General features: G+C 48.8%; 1 protein-coding gene across 4 annotated transcripts in view; it reads right to left on the reverse strand.

Annotated features, from left to right (window-relative positions):
* Positions 1–2,316: 2,316 nt before the first annotated feature.
* Positions 2,317–19,694, reverse strand: part of LOC100136119 (platelet-derived growth factor subunit A) — a 40,824-nt gene continuing 23,446 nt past the window's right edge. For 2 of the 4 annotated variants that reach the window (XM_090194476.1, XM_090194477.1), the window contains exons 5-7: positions 6,982–7,108; positions 5,978–6,109; positions 2,317–4,759 (exon numbers count right to left, since the gene is read on the reverse strand). In XM_090194476.1, the coding sequence (XP_090050602.1) occupies positions 6,033–6,109; positions 6,982–7,108 (204 nt within the window). In that variant the 3' untranslated portion in view covers positions 2,317–4,759; positions 5,978–6,032. The remainder of the gene's footprint in view (positions 4,760–5,977; positions 6,110–6,981; positions 7,109–19,694) is intronic. The other 2 variants (XM_036941738.2, XM_090194478.1) reach the window with 1 other exon arrangement.

Genomic DNA, 19,694 nt, shown 5'->3' on the forward strand with positions numbered 1-19,694 from the left:
CCATCCCTCACTCCCTCACTCCATCCCTCACTCCCTCACTCCCTCCATCCCTCACTCCATCCATCCCTCCATTCCTCACTCCCTCCCTCCATCCATCCCTAACTCCCTCACTCCCTCCATCCCTCACTCCCTTCATCCCCACTCCCTCCATCCCTCACTCCCTCCATCCCTCACTCCCTCCATCCCTCACTCCCTCCATCCCCACTCCCTCCATCCCTCACTCCCTCCATCCACACTCCATCCATCCCTCACTCCCTCCATCCCTCACTCCTTCCATCCCTCACTCCCTCCATCCCTCACTCCCTCCATCCCCACTCCCTCCATCCCTCACTCCCTCCATCCCCACTCCATCCATCCCCACTCCTTCCATCCATCCCTCACTCCCTCACTCCCTCCATCCCTCACTCCATCCATCCCTCCATCCCCACTCCCTCCATCCCTCACTCTGTCCATCCCTCACTCCCTTGTTGAATGAACTCTCCTCTACACCCAGAGCATGTCAGATAAAAAACTATAAAAACATAACATCCTCATGTTCTTGTCTTTCCTTGATATGTCCCTCTGTTGATCTTTCTTTGATGGTGTCCCTCCTCTGATCTGCTCTTTCATGTTCTCTTCTTTCTCTCTCCTCTCAGGGTTAATAAACGGGGGGTGTGTATCTGGGGGAAGTGGTGGGTAGGCGACCCTTTCATGTCCTCTAAACCCAGGATTAGGGTGAGCATCTCAGGGAGAGAGTAATAAAGTATCCTCCTGGCTCTGGAGGATCTTGGAGGCGAGGCCAGTCACAGCTCGCTCCACAGGCCCCAGGAAAGCTCACATTTCCTCCACATGACTCCTGCCTATCCACTCCACACGCCTTCTGCCTGTCCACTCCACACGCCTCCTGCCTGTCCACTCCACATGCCTTCTGCCTGTCCACTCCACACCCTCCAGGTACTAGATGGACTACAGGACAGAAGGATGCAGATGGACTAGAGGACATGAGGATGCAGATGGACTAGAGGACAGGAAGATGCAGATGGACTAGAGGACATGAGGATGCAGATGGACTAGAGGACATGAGGATGCAGATGGACTGGAGGACATGAGGATGCAGATGGACTAGAGGACATGATTTTGGCCTTTCTAGGGAGTTTTTCCTAGCCACCGTGCTTCTACACCTGCATTGCTTGCTGTTTGGGGTTTTAGGCTGGGTTTCTGTAGAGCACTTTGAGATATCAGCTGATGTACAAAGGGCTATATAAATACATTTGATTTGATTTGATGATGCAGATGGACAACAGGACATGAGGATGCAGATGGACTACAGGACATGAGGATGCAGATGGACTATAGGACATGAGGATGCAGCTGGACTACAGGACATGAGGATGCAGCTGGACTAGAGGACATGAGGATGCATATGGACTATAGGACATGAGGATGCAGATGGACTAGAGGACACGAGGATGCAGGTGGACTAGAGGACATGAGGATGCAGATGGACTAGAGGACATGAGGATTCAGATGAACTAGAGGACATGAGGATGCAGATGGACTGGAGGACATGAGGATGCAGATGGATTAGAGGACATGAGGATTCAGATGAACTAGAGGACATGAGGATGCAGATAGACTGGAGGACATGAGGATGCAGATGAACTAGAGGACATGAGAATGCAGATGGACTACAGGACATGAGTATTCAGATGGGTCGCCTCATCAACAGCTCTTTCTCCGTTGTCTAACCTTCCATCCTCTCCTCCTGTCTTTCATTGCACTGATCTGTCCTCGTCTCCTCTTCATCTGCACTGACTTGGAAGGTGAAGACAATATGGTGGAAACTCATCATCATCATGGGGCTCCCGAGTGGCGCACCGGTCTGCATCTCAGTGCTTGATGCATCGCTACAGACACCCTGGTTCGAATCCAGGCTGTATCACAACCGGCCGTGATTGAGAGTCCCATAGGCGCACAATTGCCCCAGTGTCATTCGGGTTTGGCCGGAGTAGGACGTCATTGTAAATAATAATTTGTTCTCAACTGAGTTGCCTAGTTAAATAAAGGTTAAATGAAAAAATATATATATATAATTCCCCACTGAGCACATACTGGTTGACATACTGCTTGAATATTGTGTTCATGTCATTTCAATGAAGTTACATTGAACCAATGTGAAATAGATGTTAAATTGAAGTCTGTGCCCAGTGAGTAGGCTTTTCACCTGGACAGTTCCTTCAGCAAGGGAAGGACTGATTTATACAGCAACTGAGAAAGAGACGTGGCACATATCAGACTGTACCAACTCGCACCAAAAACAGGACCCAACATTCTGTGTACAGTTTGATAAGCAGAATGTATTTATTATTGAAAACATAAATATATAAATTATAATCATTGCTGTTTTTATCCAATAGAGGCCCAAATAAAAAATGGTATAAGCTTGTGTTGTTGTAGTTTCTTTAGTTACTGTAAGCAATGGTCCCTGGTCTATCGACAATGAATGAATAAATGAATGCATTGCAAAATGGTGGGGAAACTTCTTCTGATTTCCTTTATACATACAGCACCAATGGAATCACCTTGGGAGTCTGTATAGTGCAGCTGAACATGTTGTTACCACAACACGAAGCAGCTGCAGATACAGTGTTGTTGCTTCTTCAGTCATCTATTTTCTCTCAACATGCCTCTCACCCAGGACTTCATAAAGTGCTGATCTTGGATCAGTTTAGCTGTTTAGATCATAATGTATAAGATGAACAGCACTCCTACTCTGAGACATTTTGGAAAAGTGCCCAGGTCTTTCTATTGATTCAGTGTATGCCAAACGACAACCTATTCCCTATGTAGCGCACTACTTTTGGTCCAGTGGCTCTGGTCTAAAGTAGTGCACTTCACCGTACGGGAAAAAGGGTGTTGTTAGAGACTTGGTGTCAGTCTCTCCATAAACAGTGGTATCTTCTTTTTTAATCTTTCACTCATCAACAGTGGAACAGTCTTCGTCGTTGTTAACGTGTCAATGGAAGACTGCTGCTTGATTAACTAGGGAACCATTCATGTTGATTTGTTCACAAACTCTCTCGTTCAAGATGGACTTTGTACTCGTTAAGAACAGCTTGTGTGCTGGTGGGGCGGACTGGGCACCAGCGTATCAAAGGAGTGTGATGTGGGTTAAAAGTGGTTACACACACACATGCTGAACGTTCTGTTGTGTATAATGACGCTCTGGTTACTGGGTGTAACTGTTGGCTAGATAACTGGGTTAAAGAGACAGTCCAACGATGCCCCAGACGGAGTCTATCCTCAGCCAGCTCTCCACTAACCTGATCTCAGATCGGTTTGTGCTGCCTTGCCAATGACTATATGTGTTTGCAGGACAACACAAACTGATCTGGGACCAGGTTAGCTCTATCCATCTCTCTAGATAATACAGTACAGCACTGCTGATGTAAGCCTACCCTACACCACCAAACAGGGTGCATTGCTGGGGCCTGATACACTTCACCACCCCCAGTCCTGCATCGTTTCCATGGTTTAAATAAAAGCATTCAACCACAACAAACAAAGAAATAACAAACATACTTCCTGCTTGAATATAAGTAAGCATAATATATATTTTTAACAAAAATAAAGCATCTTCCTGTACTTGTACAGACTCTGTCCTCCCATCTCCTCCTTCTCACGCTTCCTTACATTTCCAGCCCATACAACTAGACTTGAGACTGTTCAGATAATATACTGGCACATAATAAGGCAACATTGAACATGAGTAACAACTACAAACAACATGTGGACATGAAGATTCACTACCAGAAGATCAGACAGAACATGAATCTTACATGTCACAGAAAACATAATGTCTTGGAGGGAGAGAGAGAGAAAGGAAAACGTTCACACGTATAAATAGTTTATTAGTAGCAATGAATGAATCTTCCTTTCTGAATCGTTCTGTAGTGTATATGGTGACTGGCACAATCCCAATAGGAGCAGACAGGGGAACCCAGGAGAGAGAAGCAGAGAAGACATCTTGGTACAACAGGTCCTGATGACTCCAAACACTTCTCCCAACACTTTATCCAAAATAGACTAAATAGGCGACCATTCTATGAGTTCCAGAATGTTCACAAGTTCCACTACAGTGTACAGAAAGTTCTGGAACAACAAGCAACACGACCAGTACCTTCTACACCTCTCTACAACTTCTCTCAACATCTCTTTCCCTCTCTCCCTCTCTCTCTGTCAGTCATTGACTGTCCAGGCAAGTGTCACTTAGGCCAACGGCTAGGAACATGCAAGCCTCCACAAGTCCCGAAGAGTCCACTGATTGTCCCTCTCTGTGTCCTTTTAGGATCCAGTCGACAGATCCCCCATCGAGGCTTAATCCAATAATCCATCCTGGATCTCTCTCTGTGATCGTCAAATTGTCCTGTTTCCTCAACAAACGACAACCCATCTTGTCCTCCTCCTCCTCTCTTTTCTGCCCAGCTCTTTATTGGCTTCACCATCCTCATCCGCGTCATTGTTTGATTGGTTGGTTCTGCTGCGCTTGGCAGAGACCTTCTGCATTCCTTTTTACGGTAATAGAAAAAAGCACCTTTGGCATTTTATTAACTTTTTGTCTTTTTTTCTCTTTACAGTAATCTTTGTTTTTAAAAGGCGGTAGGTGGCTTGGGGTGGGGTCAGGGAAGGGGGTAGGTCAGCAGTCCAAATATGGCAGCATCCTCTCTTTGGCCCCTTCCACACTGAAGTCCAATGCTGCTGGGGTCTCACCTTACGTCCACTGTGGAGAAAAGAGAGAGCTGACGTTAACATTTAGCATTTCATTAGCATTAGCCTGATAATTACTATTACCATTAGCTTTAGCATTAGCATTTCATTAATCCCCATATTATTTGAACATGTTAGAGGTAAAAGGTGATATTCGTTCCCCATTTTGTTCAATTTGAATGTGTGTCATAAACTCATCAGGTGGACACACCCATGTCCACACAGCCAATTGCATTGGCATAAGCCTTCTCCTGATTTCAATAACAGAGTAATCAAATATACCAGTCATCATCCCAGGTGCTGGCCATGCATTTCCACTCAGTGAGTGTGTGACTCAGTACAAAGTACAAGCAAGTGAGGTGGAAGAGATCTAAAAACACACAATAGACAACAAACAATCCCTCATAGGGAATGACAGACAGAAAGACAGACAGAGAGAGACAGAGAGAGAGAGAGAGAGAAAGAAAGAGACAGAGAGAGACAGAGAGAGACAGAGAGAGAGAGAGAGACAGAGAGAGAGAGAGGTAGAGAGAGAGCGAGAGAGAGAGAGAGACAGAGAGAGAGAGACAGAGACAGACAGAAAGACAGAGAGAGTGAGACAGAGAGAGCGAGAGAGAGACAGAGAGAGAGAGAGACAGAGACAGACAGAAAGACAGAGAGAGTGAGACAGAGAGAGAGAGAGAGACAGAGAGAGAGAGAGAGAGACAGTCAGAACATTATACAGACAGACAGACAGACAGACAGACAGACAGACAGACAGACAGACAGACAGACAGACAGACAGACAGACAGACAGACAGACAACAAATGGACAGAGAGGATGAGAGAGAAAGAAAGAGGCAACATGAAATACAGAGGAGAGCATGGGAAGTAGAGTCATCTAGAATGGTATTTGAAATCAGATACACACAGAGACACAGAGACAGCTGGAGTGAAGGACAAATACTGGTCGGTGAACAAGGTGAGGTTGAAATCCTCATTCATAAACTCATACAGGCATAAAACATAACACAAAGTGGACATGCAGTGTGCAGGCAGGCATAAAAATCACACTAAATCATGCAGTGGCATTCACAGAGTGTGGCCCATTTCAGCCCTCCCTCTCCTCACACTGATTTGGTTTGGCTTTGTTTGTGATCTGATTGGCAACCCTTTCTCTCCCCTGATTGGGCTTGTGACCAGCAGGTAGGTAATTGGTTGGATTGCCATGCTGGTGCTAAAGTCCTCCTACCTGTTGGAGCCGGGGGGTCCGGCGGTCGGACTTTGGAATAATGTGTTCAAGTTTATTATGTCGCCAATAAATCCTTGTTGAGCTTTAGTTTTTTAGGTTTCCTTTTCCTACCTTTAGCCCTAGTATGGTGGTCTGAAAACACAAGTTGGGGAGGGAGGATAGGAGGACAGGGACAGGCGTTAGCAAGAGGGGGAAACAGGGAGGTTTACGACACAACGAGCAGAAAGCAGATAAAAAGCCCCCCGACAGAGAGATAATTCAAGAGGATTTGAAATGACACTATAAATAGTTGAGATGCCTTATCAGTCCACATCGTTCCTCTTATCTCTTCCCAACGGAGGCTTTGGATCAAGGGGAAAGGACTGTTACCTGCCGTCCAAGCCAAGCAGCCTTTGGACACCCTCCCTTTACACACACACACACACACGCACGCACGCGTACGCACGCACGCGCACGCACGTACGCACGCACACACACACACACACACACACACACACACAGACAAACACCCTCACACAGACAAACACCCTCACACAGACAAACACCCTCACACACACTGACACTGTCTTTCTATCAGACACACACAAGGGGCCTTGCAGGTTTGGCAATAGAAGTCTAGCTTGCAGGCGTGTCTGTTTTCTCAACAGTCATATACAAGAGGTCATCCAGTGCAAGCAATGGGGGCCAGCAGGCAGACAGGCAGACAGGCAGACAGGCAGGCAGACAGGCAGGCAGGCAGGCAGGCAGGCAGGCAGGCAGACAGGCAGACAGGCAGACAGGCAGACAGGCAGGCAGGCAGTCAGGCAGGCAGGCAGGCAGGCAGGCAGGCAGGCAGGCAGGCAGACAGACAGACAGACTAGCAGTATAAAGAGACCAGGCGTAGGAAGGTATGACTGAATGGGGCGGGACTCAGATACTCAGACATCCAACCAAAACAGTCTCTGAAGGTCATCTATCAGACAATAAAGTTGTGATAAATTCGGTCGGCCTTAAATATTATTTACCTGTGTCTGCGTCTGAGTGCTCGGTCACGTGATGTTGTGACTGGCACACACACTCCAGGTGGTCTTCTAACCTGACCAAGACCTCCTTCAGCTTGGGTTTCCTCCGCACATACTCTACCTTGGCCACCTGAAAGAAGGGAGGGAGAGAGAGAGAGGTTAACAACACTAGCACAATAACACCATTTAGGCTCGTTTAGGCTTTTCCTGTGTACCCTTCATTCACCTTTCACTCTTTCTCCATTGGCTAACATCAAGAGAGATGGATGAATGAAAAGAAAGAGAAAGCCCTGCTCCCTCCTCCTCCTTCTCTAACGCCAAGAGGCACAGCCACCGTCATCTCCCTCTGCTTGATGTATGACAGCAGCATTCCATTGGGGCTGATGTATTGGTGCAGCGTTCTATGGCCTGGTGATCAGGTGTGTCAATATTGAGCAGAGGGAGGGAGGAGGGAGTGACACGCACCATGAGGCCCAGTGTAGGTTCTGCCTGGCTGGGGAGAAATTCAATTACATTTGTATTTATTTATTATTCTTATTTTTATTTTTATTAAAATCCCAGCAACTCCCGTACGGACTCGGGAGAGGTGAAGGTCAAGAGCCGTGCGTCCTCCAAAACACCAACCTACACTGCTTCTTCACACAATGCCCACTTAAACAATGTGGACACCTGGCACTCGTGCCAGCGAGCACTGCACCCAGCCAGTCACAGTAGTCGCAAACCCTCCCCTAACCCAGACGACGATGGGCCAATTGTGCGCTGCCCCATGGGTCTCCCGGCTGCGACAGAGCCTGGACTCGAACCAGGATCTCTAGTGGCACAGCTTGCACTGTGATGCAGTGCCTTAGACCACTGCGTCACTCGGGAGGCCCAGGGGGAGTAGTTTGAGAGGTCCCCCTGCCTCTGTGCCTGACCTGCACCCCTACCTCATCTCAACTAATTTACTGTAGCCAAGCCAAACCCTTGCACTTAACCCAACCCAACACTATCCCACACAGCCAGATCTTACACAGACCTCCACCTAAACACCCATTCAATAACTCCACCAACCCAACACTATGCCACACAGCCAGATCTTACACAGACCTCCACCAACCCAACACTATCCCACACAGCCAGATCTTACACAGACCTCCACCAACCCAACACTATGCCACACAGCCAGATCTTACACAGACCTCCACCAACCCAACACTATGCCACACAGCCAGATCTTACACAGACCTCCACCAACCCAACACTATGCCACACAGCCAGATCTTAACTCCACCAACCCAACACTATGCCACACAGTCAGATCTTACACAGACCTCCACCAACCCAACACTATGCCACACAGCCAGATCTTACACAGACCTCCACCAACCCAACACTATGCCACACAGCCAGATCTTAACTCCACCAACCCAACACTATGCCACACAGCCAGATCTTAACTCCACCAACCCAACACTATCCCACACAGCCAGACCTTACACAGACCTCCACCAACCCAACACTATGCCACACAGTCAGATCTTACACAGACCTCCACCTAAACACCCATTCAATAACTCCACCAACCCAACACTGACTCCCCACCACCCAGCCACTTCAAGGGGCCTGTGGTGGGTGTAGTTGGGCTGTTGGGTGGATGTGTAAAATGGCGTTAGGTGATGCCTCTCTCCGATCTCTGATCTGAAGACCAGGGCAGGTACACAGACACACCCTGGGCCTGGGCCACATGGAAACAATATATCAGGCTTCTGTGCTCTTCCTGGTCATGGCATGGGACAGGATATTGACCAGCAATCTCCTCACGCTTTCCGGTGTTATGAACAATGCTGTTACACAGCCAGGACAGCTCACACACACACACACACACACACACACACACACACACACACACACACACACACATACACATATACACACACACACACACACACACACACACACACACACACACACACAGATGGGAGAGAAGGAAAGTTCTTTCTCAATCCCATTCTGGCCTCCAGCCAGGTCAAGCTCTACCCAGTGAATTAGTCACACAGCCCAAATAATACACCATTCTGATACTACATAACCTTGTAATGTTTGGGCCCTGCAATGATGTAACGTCTCGGAGACATAAACCCAGGGTGAGACAGAGACGTAGGCTGAGCTGGACACAGAGCGGCCAGAAAGAGGCTAGGGAGTACACAGCATCCACTATTCAGCATCCTTCCTTTGAAACAGTGTCTTTTAGAAAGGGAGGAAAAGGGGCAAGACAAGGGATAGAAAGAGAGAAAACAGGGATAGAGGGAGTGAAAAGGAGGTTAAGTAGCAGAGGTATGCCGTGGGTAAACAGTGGACAATGGTGTCTGGATGGTAATCATTATGGTGTGTGTTTGCTCTTATCTCCGGTCTGAAGCAGAGGGTGAGAGGGCCTGAGCAGACACTGAGTAGGGGTGGAGAGAGAGAGGGAGAGGGAGTGGGAGAGGGCCTGAGCAGACACTGAGTAGGGGTGGAGAGAGAGAGGGAGAGGGAGGGGGAGAGGGCCTGAGCAGACACTGAGTAGGGGTGGAGAGAGAGAGGGAGTGGGAGGGGAGAGGGCCTGAGCAGACACTGAGTAGGGGTGGAGAGAGAGGGAGAGGGAGTGGGAGAGGGCCTGAGCAGACACTGAGTAGGGGTGGAGAGAGAGGGAGAGGGAGTGGGAGAGGGCCTGAGCAGACACTGAGTAGGGGTGGAGAGAGAGAGGGGGTGGAGGGGGAGAGAGGGGAGATGGGTAAAAGAGAGAAGTGGTGGGAAGAGAGGAGGGAATGGGTGAGAGAAAGAAGAGGGAGAGGGAGTAAGAGAGAGAGAAAGAGGGGGTGGAGGGGGAGAGTTGCACAACTGAATGATTTCAACCTGTGTGTCTTTCGCATAAGTTTGCAGAGGTGGGAGGTTTTAGATTTGTGTACATTCCACGGACCATGTCATTTTGGGGTGGGTTGTGTGTGTTTAGGGGGGAGTCTTTAAAGGAGGGGGACAGCACACTGAACGTGATCGTGGGTAGCATTAAGTCTCATTCATACGTAACCTATAAACTCGGTCTAGTTCTGTGTAATCCTCAAGGACACCGGTGACTAATATAGGCCTGATGAATCGATAGTGTTTCCTGAGCAAAACAAGCCAAAGGAAACGCACTGCTTGTCACTAGCCAGTGTGTGTGACAGTGGAATCAGAGCTGGATGCTCACAGGGGCTGCAGCTGTCTCTGTGCCCGTCTCCGCTGCTGTTGGTTACCAGAATGTCTAGGGGGTCAGGGGTCGGCCAACCAGAAACAGGGAGAGTCAGCGGTGCCTGACAGTTACTACTGTGGCGGAGCCTAATGACAAATGATACACGCACACACAATCGCACAAACAAACACACATGGACAAGAGGATAAAGTGGTGTGTGTGTGTGACAGAGAGGCCAGCAGTAGGTCTGTTACTCAACACAGCAGGGTTAAAGACACACAGAGCAGAGCAGCACCTAAACCCTTCCCTCCTCTGAGTGTGTGGCTGTTTTTTAACTTGTCTCTACCAATGAAGTTACGTACTCTCCCTCTGCTCTTCCCACTTTGTCAACAGCAAGCGTTCTCTTGTTTAGTCACCGTCTTCCTCTACACTTCCCATCTCCTCCTTGTCATTCTCTCCCTCCCTTCACTTGTCTCCTTGTACACAGCCAGTGCACATTCCCAGAGTCAGAGTATGACAATAGACTGATACTGGAATTAGGAGGTGGAGAGGAGGGGGAGGGGTGTTCAGTTCAGTACTGGGTAACACGCAAACAGCCCTGCTCCCTCCTCCACATCCCCCTCTATGTCCCCCTGTCACCATGTCAGTCTGTCTGTGTCCTGTCACCATGTCAGCCTGTCTGTGTCCCTGTCACCATGTCTGTGTCCCTGTCACCATGGCAGCCTGTCTGTGTCCCTGTCACCATGGCAGCATGTGTGTACCCCTGTCACCATGTCAGCCTGTCTGTGTCCCTGTCACCATGTCTGTGTCCCTGTCACCATGTGAGCCTGTCTGTGTCCCTGTCTGTGTCCCTGTCACCATGCCTGTGTCCCTGTCACCATGTCTGTGTCCCTGTCACCATGTCAGCCTGTCTGTGTCCCTGTCACCACGTCTGTGTCCCTGTCACCATGTGAGCCTGTCTGTGTCCCTGTCTGTGTTCCTGTCACCATGCCTGTGTCCCTGTCACCATGTCTGTGTCCCTGTCACCATGTCAGCCTGTCTGTGTCCCTGTCACCACGTCTGTGTCCCTGTCACCATGTGAGCCTGTCTGTGTCCCTGTCTGTGTCCCTGTCACCATGTCAGCCTGTCTGTGTCCCTGCCACCATGTGAGCATGTCTGTGTCCCTGTCACCATGGCAGCATGTCTGTGTCCCTGTCACCATGTCAGCAAGTCTGTGTCCCTGTCACCATGTCAGCAAGTCTGTGTCCCTGTCACCATGTCAGCAAGTCTGTGTCCCTGTCACCATGTCAACAAGTATGTGTCCCTGTCACCATGTCAGCCTGTCTGTGTCCCTGTCACCATGTCAGCCTGTCTGTGTCCCTGTCAGCCTGTCTGTGTCCCTGTCACCATGTCAGCCTGTCTGTGTCCCTGTCACCATGTCAGCCTGTCTGTGTCCCTGTCACCACGGCTGTGTCCCTGTCACCATGTGAGCCTGTCTGTGTCCCTGTCACCATGTCAGACTGTCTGTGTCCCTGTCACCATGTCAGCCTGTCTGTGTCCCTGTCACCATGTCAGTCTGTCTGTGTCCCTGTCACCATGTCAGCCTGTCTGTGTCCCTGTCAGCCTGTATGTGTCCCTGTCACCATGTCAGTCTGTCTGTGTCCCTGTCACCATGTCAGCCTGTCTGTGTCCCTGTCAGCCTGTATGTGTCCCTGTAAGCCTGTCTGTGTCCATGTCTGTGTCCCAGTCACCATGTCAGCCTGTCTGTGTCCCTGTCAGCCTGTATGTGTCCCTGTCAGCCTGTATGTGTCCCTGTAAGCCTGTCTGTGTCCCTGTCTGTGTCCCTGTCACCATGTCAGCCTGTCTGTGTCCCTGTCAGCCTGTATGTGTCCCTGTAAGCCTGTCTGTGTCCCTGTCAGCCTGTCTGTGTCCCTGTCACCATGTCAGCCTGTCTGTGTCCTGTCATGACACTTTCTGACTCCCCAGAAATATTGACATTCATAGTTAATTCAATCCTCCTTTCATTGAACCCACTCAAGTCCCGTCTCAGAGCCCACTTCCACAGCAGCTAGACACACCATAGAAGACCCCGTGGTGCAACCGAAGGGGCCCCACACACTCTATATATAAATCATCAACCTCTAAACTCTGTCAGAAAGCCGGGCCTGGGAAAGAATCCCGGTCAGGTTATGAAATTATATCCGATCCGGTCAGAGAGACAGAGCAACGGAGGGTTTAAAGGGTGTATCCCAGTCTCTCTCCCAGTCTCTCTCCCAGTCTCTCTCCCAGTCTCTCTCCCAGTCTCTATCACAGCCTCTCTCCCAGTCTCTCTCCCAGTCTCTATCCCAGTCTCTCTCCCAGTCTCTCTCCCAGTCTCTCTCCCAGTCTCTCTCACAGTCTCTCTCCCAGTCTCTATCCCATTCTCTCTCCCAGTCTCTCTCCCAGTCTCTCTCCCAGTCTCTATCCCATTCTCTCTCCCAGTCTCTCTCCCAGTCTCTCTCCCAGTCTCTCTCCCAATCTCTCTCCCAGTCTCTCTCCTAGTCTCTCTCCCAGTCTCTATCCCAGTCTCTATCCCAGCCTCTCTCCCAGTCTCTCTCCCAGTCTCTATCCCAGTCTCTCTCCCAGTCTCTATCCCAGTCTCTCTCCTAGTCTCTCTCCCAGTCTCTATCCCAGTCTCTATCCCAGTCTCTATCCCAGTCTCTATCCCAGTCTCTCTCCCAGTCTCTCTCCCAGTCTCTCTCACAGTCTCTCTCCCAGTCTCTATCCCATTCTCTCTCCCAGTCTCTCTCCCAGTCTCTCTCCCAGTCTCTCTCCCAGTCTCTCTCCCAGTCTCTATCACAGTCTCTCTCCCAGTCTCTCTCCCAGTCTCTCTCCCAGTCTCTCTCACAGTCTCTCTCCCAGTCTCTATCCCATTCTCTCTCCCAGTCTCTCTCCCAGTCTCTCTCCCAGTCTCTATCCCATTCTCTCTCCCAGTCTCTCTCCCAGTCTCTCTCCCAGTCTCTCTCCCAATCTCTCTCCCAGTCTCTCTCCTAGTCTCTCTCCCAGTCTCTATCCCAGTCTCTATCCCAGCCTCTCTCCCAGTCTCTCTCCCAGTCTCTATCCCAGTCTCTCTCCCAGTCTCTATCCCAGTCTCTCTCCTAGTCTCTCTCCCAGTCTCTATCCCAGTCTCTATCCCAGTCTCTCTCCCAGTCTCTATCCCAGTCTCTCTCCCAGTCTCTATCCCAGTCTCTCTCCAAGTCTCTCTCCCAGTCTCTATCCCATTCTCTATCACAGTCTCTCTCCCAGTCTCTCTCCCAGTCTCTCTCCCATTCTCTATCCCAGTCTCTCTCCCAGTCTCTCTCCCAGTCTCTATCACATTCTCTATCCCATTCTCTATCCCAGTCTCTATCCCAGTCTCTATCCCAGTCTCTCTCCCAGTCTCTCTCCCAGTCTCTATCCCATTCTCTATCCCATTCTCTATTCCAGTCTCTATCCCAGTCTCTCTCCCAGTCTCTATCCCATTCTCTATCGACATTCTCTCTCCCAGTCTCTCTCCCAGTCTCTATCCCATTCTCTCTGTCCAGTCTCTATCCCATTCTCTCTCTCCAGTCTCTCTCTCTCTCCAGTCTCTCTCCCAGTCTCTCTCCAGTCTGTATCCCAGTCTCTATCCCATTCTCTCTCTCCCAGTCTCTATCCCATTCTCTCTCTTCAGTCTCTATCCCATTCTCTCTCCAGTCTCTATACCAGTCTCTCTATACCAGTCTCTCTCTCTAGTCTCTATGCCATTCTCTCCAGTCTCTATCCCATTCTCTCTCTCCAGTCTCTATCCCATTCTCTCTCTCCAGTCTCTCTCCAGTCTCTCTCTCCAGTCTCTATCCCATTCTCTCTTTCCAGTCTCTATCCCATTCTCTCTCTCCAGTCTCTATCCCAGTCTCTCTCCAGTCTCTCTCTCAAGTCTCTATCCCATTCTCTCTCTCCAGTCTCTATCCCATTCTCTCTCTCCAGTCTCTATCCAATTCCCTCTCTCCAGTCTCTATTCAGTCTCTATCCCATTCTCTCTCTCAAGTCTCTATCCCATTCTCTCTCTCCAGTCTCTATCCCATTCCCTCTCTCCAGTCTCTATCCCATTCTCTCTCTCCAGTCTCTATTCAGTATCTTCCCGGTCTCTCTCTCCAGTCTCTATCCCAGTCTCTCTCTCCAGTCTCTATCCCAGTCTCTCTCTCTCCAGTCTCTATCCCATTCTCTCTCTCCAGTCTCTATCCCAGTCTCTCTATCCCAGTTTCTATCCCAGTCTCTCTCTCCAGTCTCTCTCTCCAGTCTCTCTCTCCAGTCTCTCTCTCCAGTCTCTATCCCAGTTTCTATCCCAGTCTCTCTCTCCAGTCTCTATCCCAGTCTCTATCCCAGTCTCTCTCTCCAGTCCCTCTCTCCAGTCTCTCTCTCCATTCTCTATCCCAGTTACTATCCCAGTTTCTATTCCAGTCTCTCTCTCCAGTCTCTCTCTCCAGTCTCTCTCTCCAGTCTCTCTCTCCAGTCTCTATCCCAGTCTCTATCCCAGTCTCTCTCTCCATTCTCTATCCCAGTTTCTATCCCAGTCTCTCTCTCCAGTCTCTCTTTCCAGTCTCTCTCTCTAGTCTCTATCCCAGCCTCTCCCAGTTCTGAAGCCGATTGTCCTGGCTGGGTTAATTGGGATTTCCCCCGATGGGAGTGCCAGAGTGTGGAAAGGAAAGTTTGGGCTCGGCGATCCAAGGAAAACAAGGCTTAGATGTGGATGTGCACCACGGGTAGTTAGGAATGGGAACAACACCGCAATAAAGGAAAATAAATAAGATTGGGGAGGAGGGGGGAGAGTAAGAAGGGAGGGGTGAAGGAGGAGGGGAGAGTGGGGGATACGCAATTCATCTGTCACAGGATAAATTAAGTGGCCGAGTCCCAACACCAGACACCAGACATCAGACATACTGAGGAAAACCCTTCTAACCCTGCTCATTGTGAGCTACAAGGGGGGTATAAGGGGCAGAGAAGGCAGGAGGGAGATAGAGGGGGCTGTCTCTCTATCTGTCTGTCTGACAGTCTGGTTTTAATGGAAAAAGGAATAGATTCCCTCCTCCTCCGTAAAGGGTGATCCTCATGAGGAACTCAATGACCAGGGCTTTGAAAGTGATGGACAGACAGGCAGGCAGCAAATCCCCCAACGCTTTCGACTCTGAGAAGAGGGGATTTATGGGTAGATGGGGTGTTTTAAGGGGTGCTGAGGGGGGATTAGGGGCGGATGGGGGGTTATAAGGGGTGCTGAGGGGGGATTAAGGGCGGATGGAGGGTTATAAGGGGTGCTGAGGGGGATTAGGGGCGGATGGAGGGTTATAAGGGGTGCTGAGGGGGGATTAAGGGCGGATGAGGGGTTATAAGTAGTGCTGAGGGGGGATTAGGGGCGGATGGGGGGTTATAAGGGGTGCTGAGGGGGGATTAGGGGCGGATGGGGGGTTATAAGGGGTGCTGAGGGGGGATTAGGGGCGGATGGGGGGTTATAAGGGGTGCTGAGGGGGGATTAGGGTGTGGGGTGAAGAAAGGAAACAAGAAGAGCATTTATCATAGGCACACAGGCAGGAATGCCAATGGAAACCAATGGGAGAGCTGAGAAAAAGCACTTGATTTCTTCACACCAGTCTCTCTCTCTCAGCTCCCAGTGTGTCACCAAATGTGTATGTGGAGATCGTCTCGACCGCAGACTGTCTGCCTCTCCTTCCTACTGTCACCAAGCATGACCATCATCAAATATCCAACATCAAAGCGTCCAATAAGAGATGTCATTTCTCCTGCATTCCTTTCCTGCTCCTTCCCATGTCCTCACACCAGAACTCACACACCATACCACCTTGCACAAGATGCTTTTCATTACTTAGGCTGTGACTCAATCTAAAGAGTACTCCTACTGATAGTAGTGGAAATTGGAAACCACTCTTTGCCAGAAACCAGAAATGAAGAGTAAAACACTCTCCCAGAAAGGGAGGTGAAAATGATAAAAAATGATAGACTAGAAAATGTAAACAAGGTGGTAGAGGGAAGGATATAGAGGTAGAGAGAGAGAGAGAGAGAGATTGTTTATTTCACTTTTGTTTCTAGTCTATTTCACTTGCTTTGGCAATGTAAACATATGTTTCCCATGCCAATAAAGCCCTTTGAATTGAGCGAGAGAGCGACAGAGAGAGCGACAGAGAGAAAGAGACAGAAAGGCAGACAGAAAGAGAGGAAGGAAGGGAAGGAGATGGAGACAGACATAGAAAGAACAACATAGAGAGAGGTAACGAGATAGAGGTGAAGAGGGAATGTTCTCCTTTATCATAAATGGTAATTAGAGCTAGGTAAGAGTGGTGTTTATATGAAGTGTTTGGCCTGACAGTGGTCTGACAGGTAATCACTACCCTGTCGAGGTCCTGTGGGCACAAGTATGGGATGACAGCGAAAACACCCCATATTACCTTGTCTTTATCTTTTCATGTTTTCTACCATTCTGATGAATGTCCTATGGACTGAAATGTTGATGGGGTTTTTAAGCAAACTGGAATAAAAATGCTACAGATTTTAGTTTAGTCTATCCAATAGAGAGAGTAGGTACAAATGTTGGATCTTAATTTGACCAGTTTCTCAAAGCAGGAAAATTATCCTGCAGCAACAGGAAATGTGAATTTTTGTTGAGGCTGATAGATTTTCAGTTAAGGCAAATCAAGTCTGACATTTTAAAGTAGAAATTATAAACTTTAGAAGCCTTTTTAAACCTCTAATTCACTATAAATGTGCATTTCCTGCTGTGCAGAATAAATCCTGCAACAACAGGGTGATCAAATGAAGATCCAACATGTAGTGGCGAGGAGTGTAGTGGTGTAGTGGTGTAGGGTAGTGGTGTAGTGTAGTGGTGTATTGTAGTGGTGTAGTCTATTGGTGTAGTGTAGTGGTGTAAGGTAGTGGTGTAGTGTAGTGGTGTAGTGGAGTGGTGTGGTGGTGTAGTGTAGTGGTGTAGTGTAGGGGTGTAGTCTAGTGTTGTGGTGTAGTGGTGTAGTGTAGTGGTGTAGTGTAGTGTAGTGGTGTAGTGTAGTGGTGTAGTGTAGTGGTGTAGTGTAGTGTAGTGGTGTAGTGTAGTGGTGTAGTCTAGTGGTGTAGTGTAGTGGCGTAGTGGTGTAGTGTAGTGGTGTAGTGTAGTGATGTAGCGTAGTGGTGTAGTGGTGTAGTGTAGTGGTGTAGTGTAGTGGTGTAGTCTAGTGGTGTAGTGTAGTGGTGTAGTGTAGTGTAGTGGTGTAGTGTAGTGTAGTGTGGTGTAGTGTAGTGGTGTAGTGTGGTGTAGTTTAGTGGTGTAGTGTGGTGTAGTTTAGTGGTGTAGTGGTGTAGTGTAGTGGTGTAGTGTGGTGTAGTTTAGTGGTGTAGTGGTGTAGTGTAGTGGTGTAGTGGTGTAGTGTAGTGGTGTAGTGTAGTGGTGTAGTGGTGTAGTGTAGTGGCGAGGAGCGTAGAGGTGTAGTGTGGTGTAGTTTAGTGGTGTAGTGGTGTAGTGTAGTGGTGTAGTGTAGTGGCGAGGAGCGTAGAGGTGTAGTGGTGTAGTGTGGTGTAGTTTAGTGGAGTAGTGGTGTAGTGTGGTGTAGTGTAGTGGTGTAGTTTAGTGGTGTAGTTTAGTGGTGTAGTTTAGTGGTGTAGTTTAGTGGTGTAGTGGTGTAGTTTAGTGGTGTAGTGGTGTAGTGTAGTGGCGTAGTGGTGTAGTGTAGTGGTGTAGTGGTGTAGTGTAGTGGTGTAGTGTAGTGGTGTAGTGTAGTGGTGTAGTGTAGGGGTGTAGTGTAGTGGTGTAGTGTAGTGTAGTGGTGTAGTGTAGTGGTGTAGTGTAGTGGTGTAGTGTAGTGGTGTAGTGTAGGGGTGTAGTGTAGTGGTGTAGTGTAGTGTAGTGGTGTAGTGTAGTGGTGTAGTGTAGTGGTGTAGTGTACTGTAGTGGTGTAGTGTAGTGGTGTAGTGTAGTGGTGTAGTGTAGGGGTGTAGTGTAGTGGTGTAGTGTAGTGTAGTGGTGTAGTGTAGTGGTGTAGTGTAGTGGTGTAGTGTAGTGGTGTAGTGTAGGGGTGTAGTGTAGTGGTGTAGTGTAGTGTAGTGGTGTAGTGTAGTGGTGTAGTGTAGTGGTGTAGTGTACTGTAGTGGTGTAGTGTAGTGGTGTAGTGTAGTGGTGTAGTGTGGTGTAGTTTAGTGGTGTAGTGGTGTAGTGTAGTGGTGTAGTGTAGTGGTGTAGTGTAGGGGTGTAGTGTAGTGGTGTAGTGTAGTGTAGTGGTGTAGTGGTGTAGTGTAGTGGTGTAGTGTGGTGTAGTTTAGTGGTGTAGTGGTGTAGTGTAGTGGTGTAGTGTAGTGGTGTAGTGTAGTGGTGTAGTGTAGTGGTGTAGTGTGGTGTAGTTTAGTGGTGTAGTGTAGGGGTGTAGTCTAGTGGTGTGTTCCCCAGCAGGGCTGGGCTCTGGGACACTGATAAGCACAGCAAACAGAATGGGCCTTGACACCCTTTAAAGCAGGAAGAGTCACAGAACACATGCAACATGTAGGTAACTAACATCAAACAGACCACAACTGGGTTCAAATACTATTAGAAATCATTTTATATACTTTAGCTGTACTTTATTGAACTTGTAATGGAACCAATAAAAATGTCCCAAAAGTGCAAACCTGGCACTCAAGGCAGGCTAAAGCAAACACTCAATGTATTTGAAAGATTTCAAATGTATAATATTTGAACTCAGGTTTGATAGAGAGAAACAGCTTTAAACTCTGAGGGCGAGAGCAAGAGAGAGGATGAAGTCAAAGCAGAAGTTCAAAAGGGAGGACAGGAGACGAGGAGTGGAAAGGAGGGATGGAAATGAAGAAAGAATAAAAATACATTTAAAAAAATGTTGAATTACATTTCTTATTTCAGCAGATGATTTCCAGACGGTCCAGATCTGGCCCAAGTTCTAGAATCTGTCCAGCTTCATGGTCTCTGGCACACAGTGGCCCCCAGATACACACACACACACACACACACACACACACACACACATACACACACTAACCCTCACCATTTAGCAGAAAATCTGGGACCAAATCAAAATGAAAATACTTCACAGCTGCACCAACTTCAAACAGGGACCCCCTTCACTTCCCCTCTCCCCCCTCCATCCCCCTCATCCCTCTCTCACGTAATCCACAGGACGCCTCACACACACATTAATCACACTGACTGTATGGCCGTCAACTCGTCCCTTTATTTATGAAACACCCCGCAACCAGGTCCCACACGAGGACAGGCCCCGGCTAGTAGCTACTGCCTCTGTCCTGACTGACTGACTGACTGTCTGATGAATGAGGGAAATGAAGTGTGTGTGCGTGTGTGTGTGTGTGTGTGTGTGTGTGTGTGTGTGTGTGTGTGTGTGTGTGTGTGTGTGTGTGTGTGTGTGTGTGTGTGTGTGTGTGTGTGTGTGTGTGTGTGGAGGTCAAAAGGTCAGAGGAGGCTCCTTAAAGTCAGGGTCAGTAGAGACGTGTGGATCCTGCACCTATATCCTCCTGACCCTCTAGCCTCCAGCTTTGA

Source organism: Oncorhynchus mykiss, chromosome 13, assembly GCF_057628025.1.
Source record: "Oncorhynchus mykiss isolate SJ-2025 chromosome 13, ASM5762802v1, whole genome shotgun sequence".
In the NCBI taxonomy this organism is placed as follows: Eukaryota; Metazoa; Chordata; class Actinopteri; order Salmoniformes; family Salmonidae; genus Oncorhynchus; species Oncorhynchus mykiss.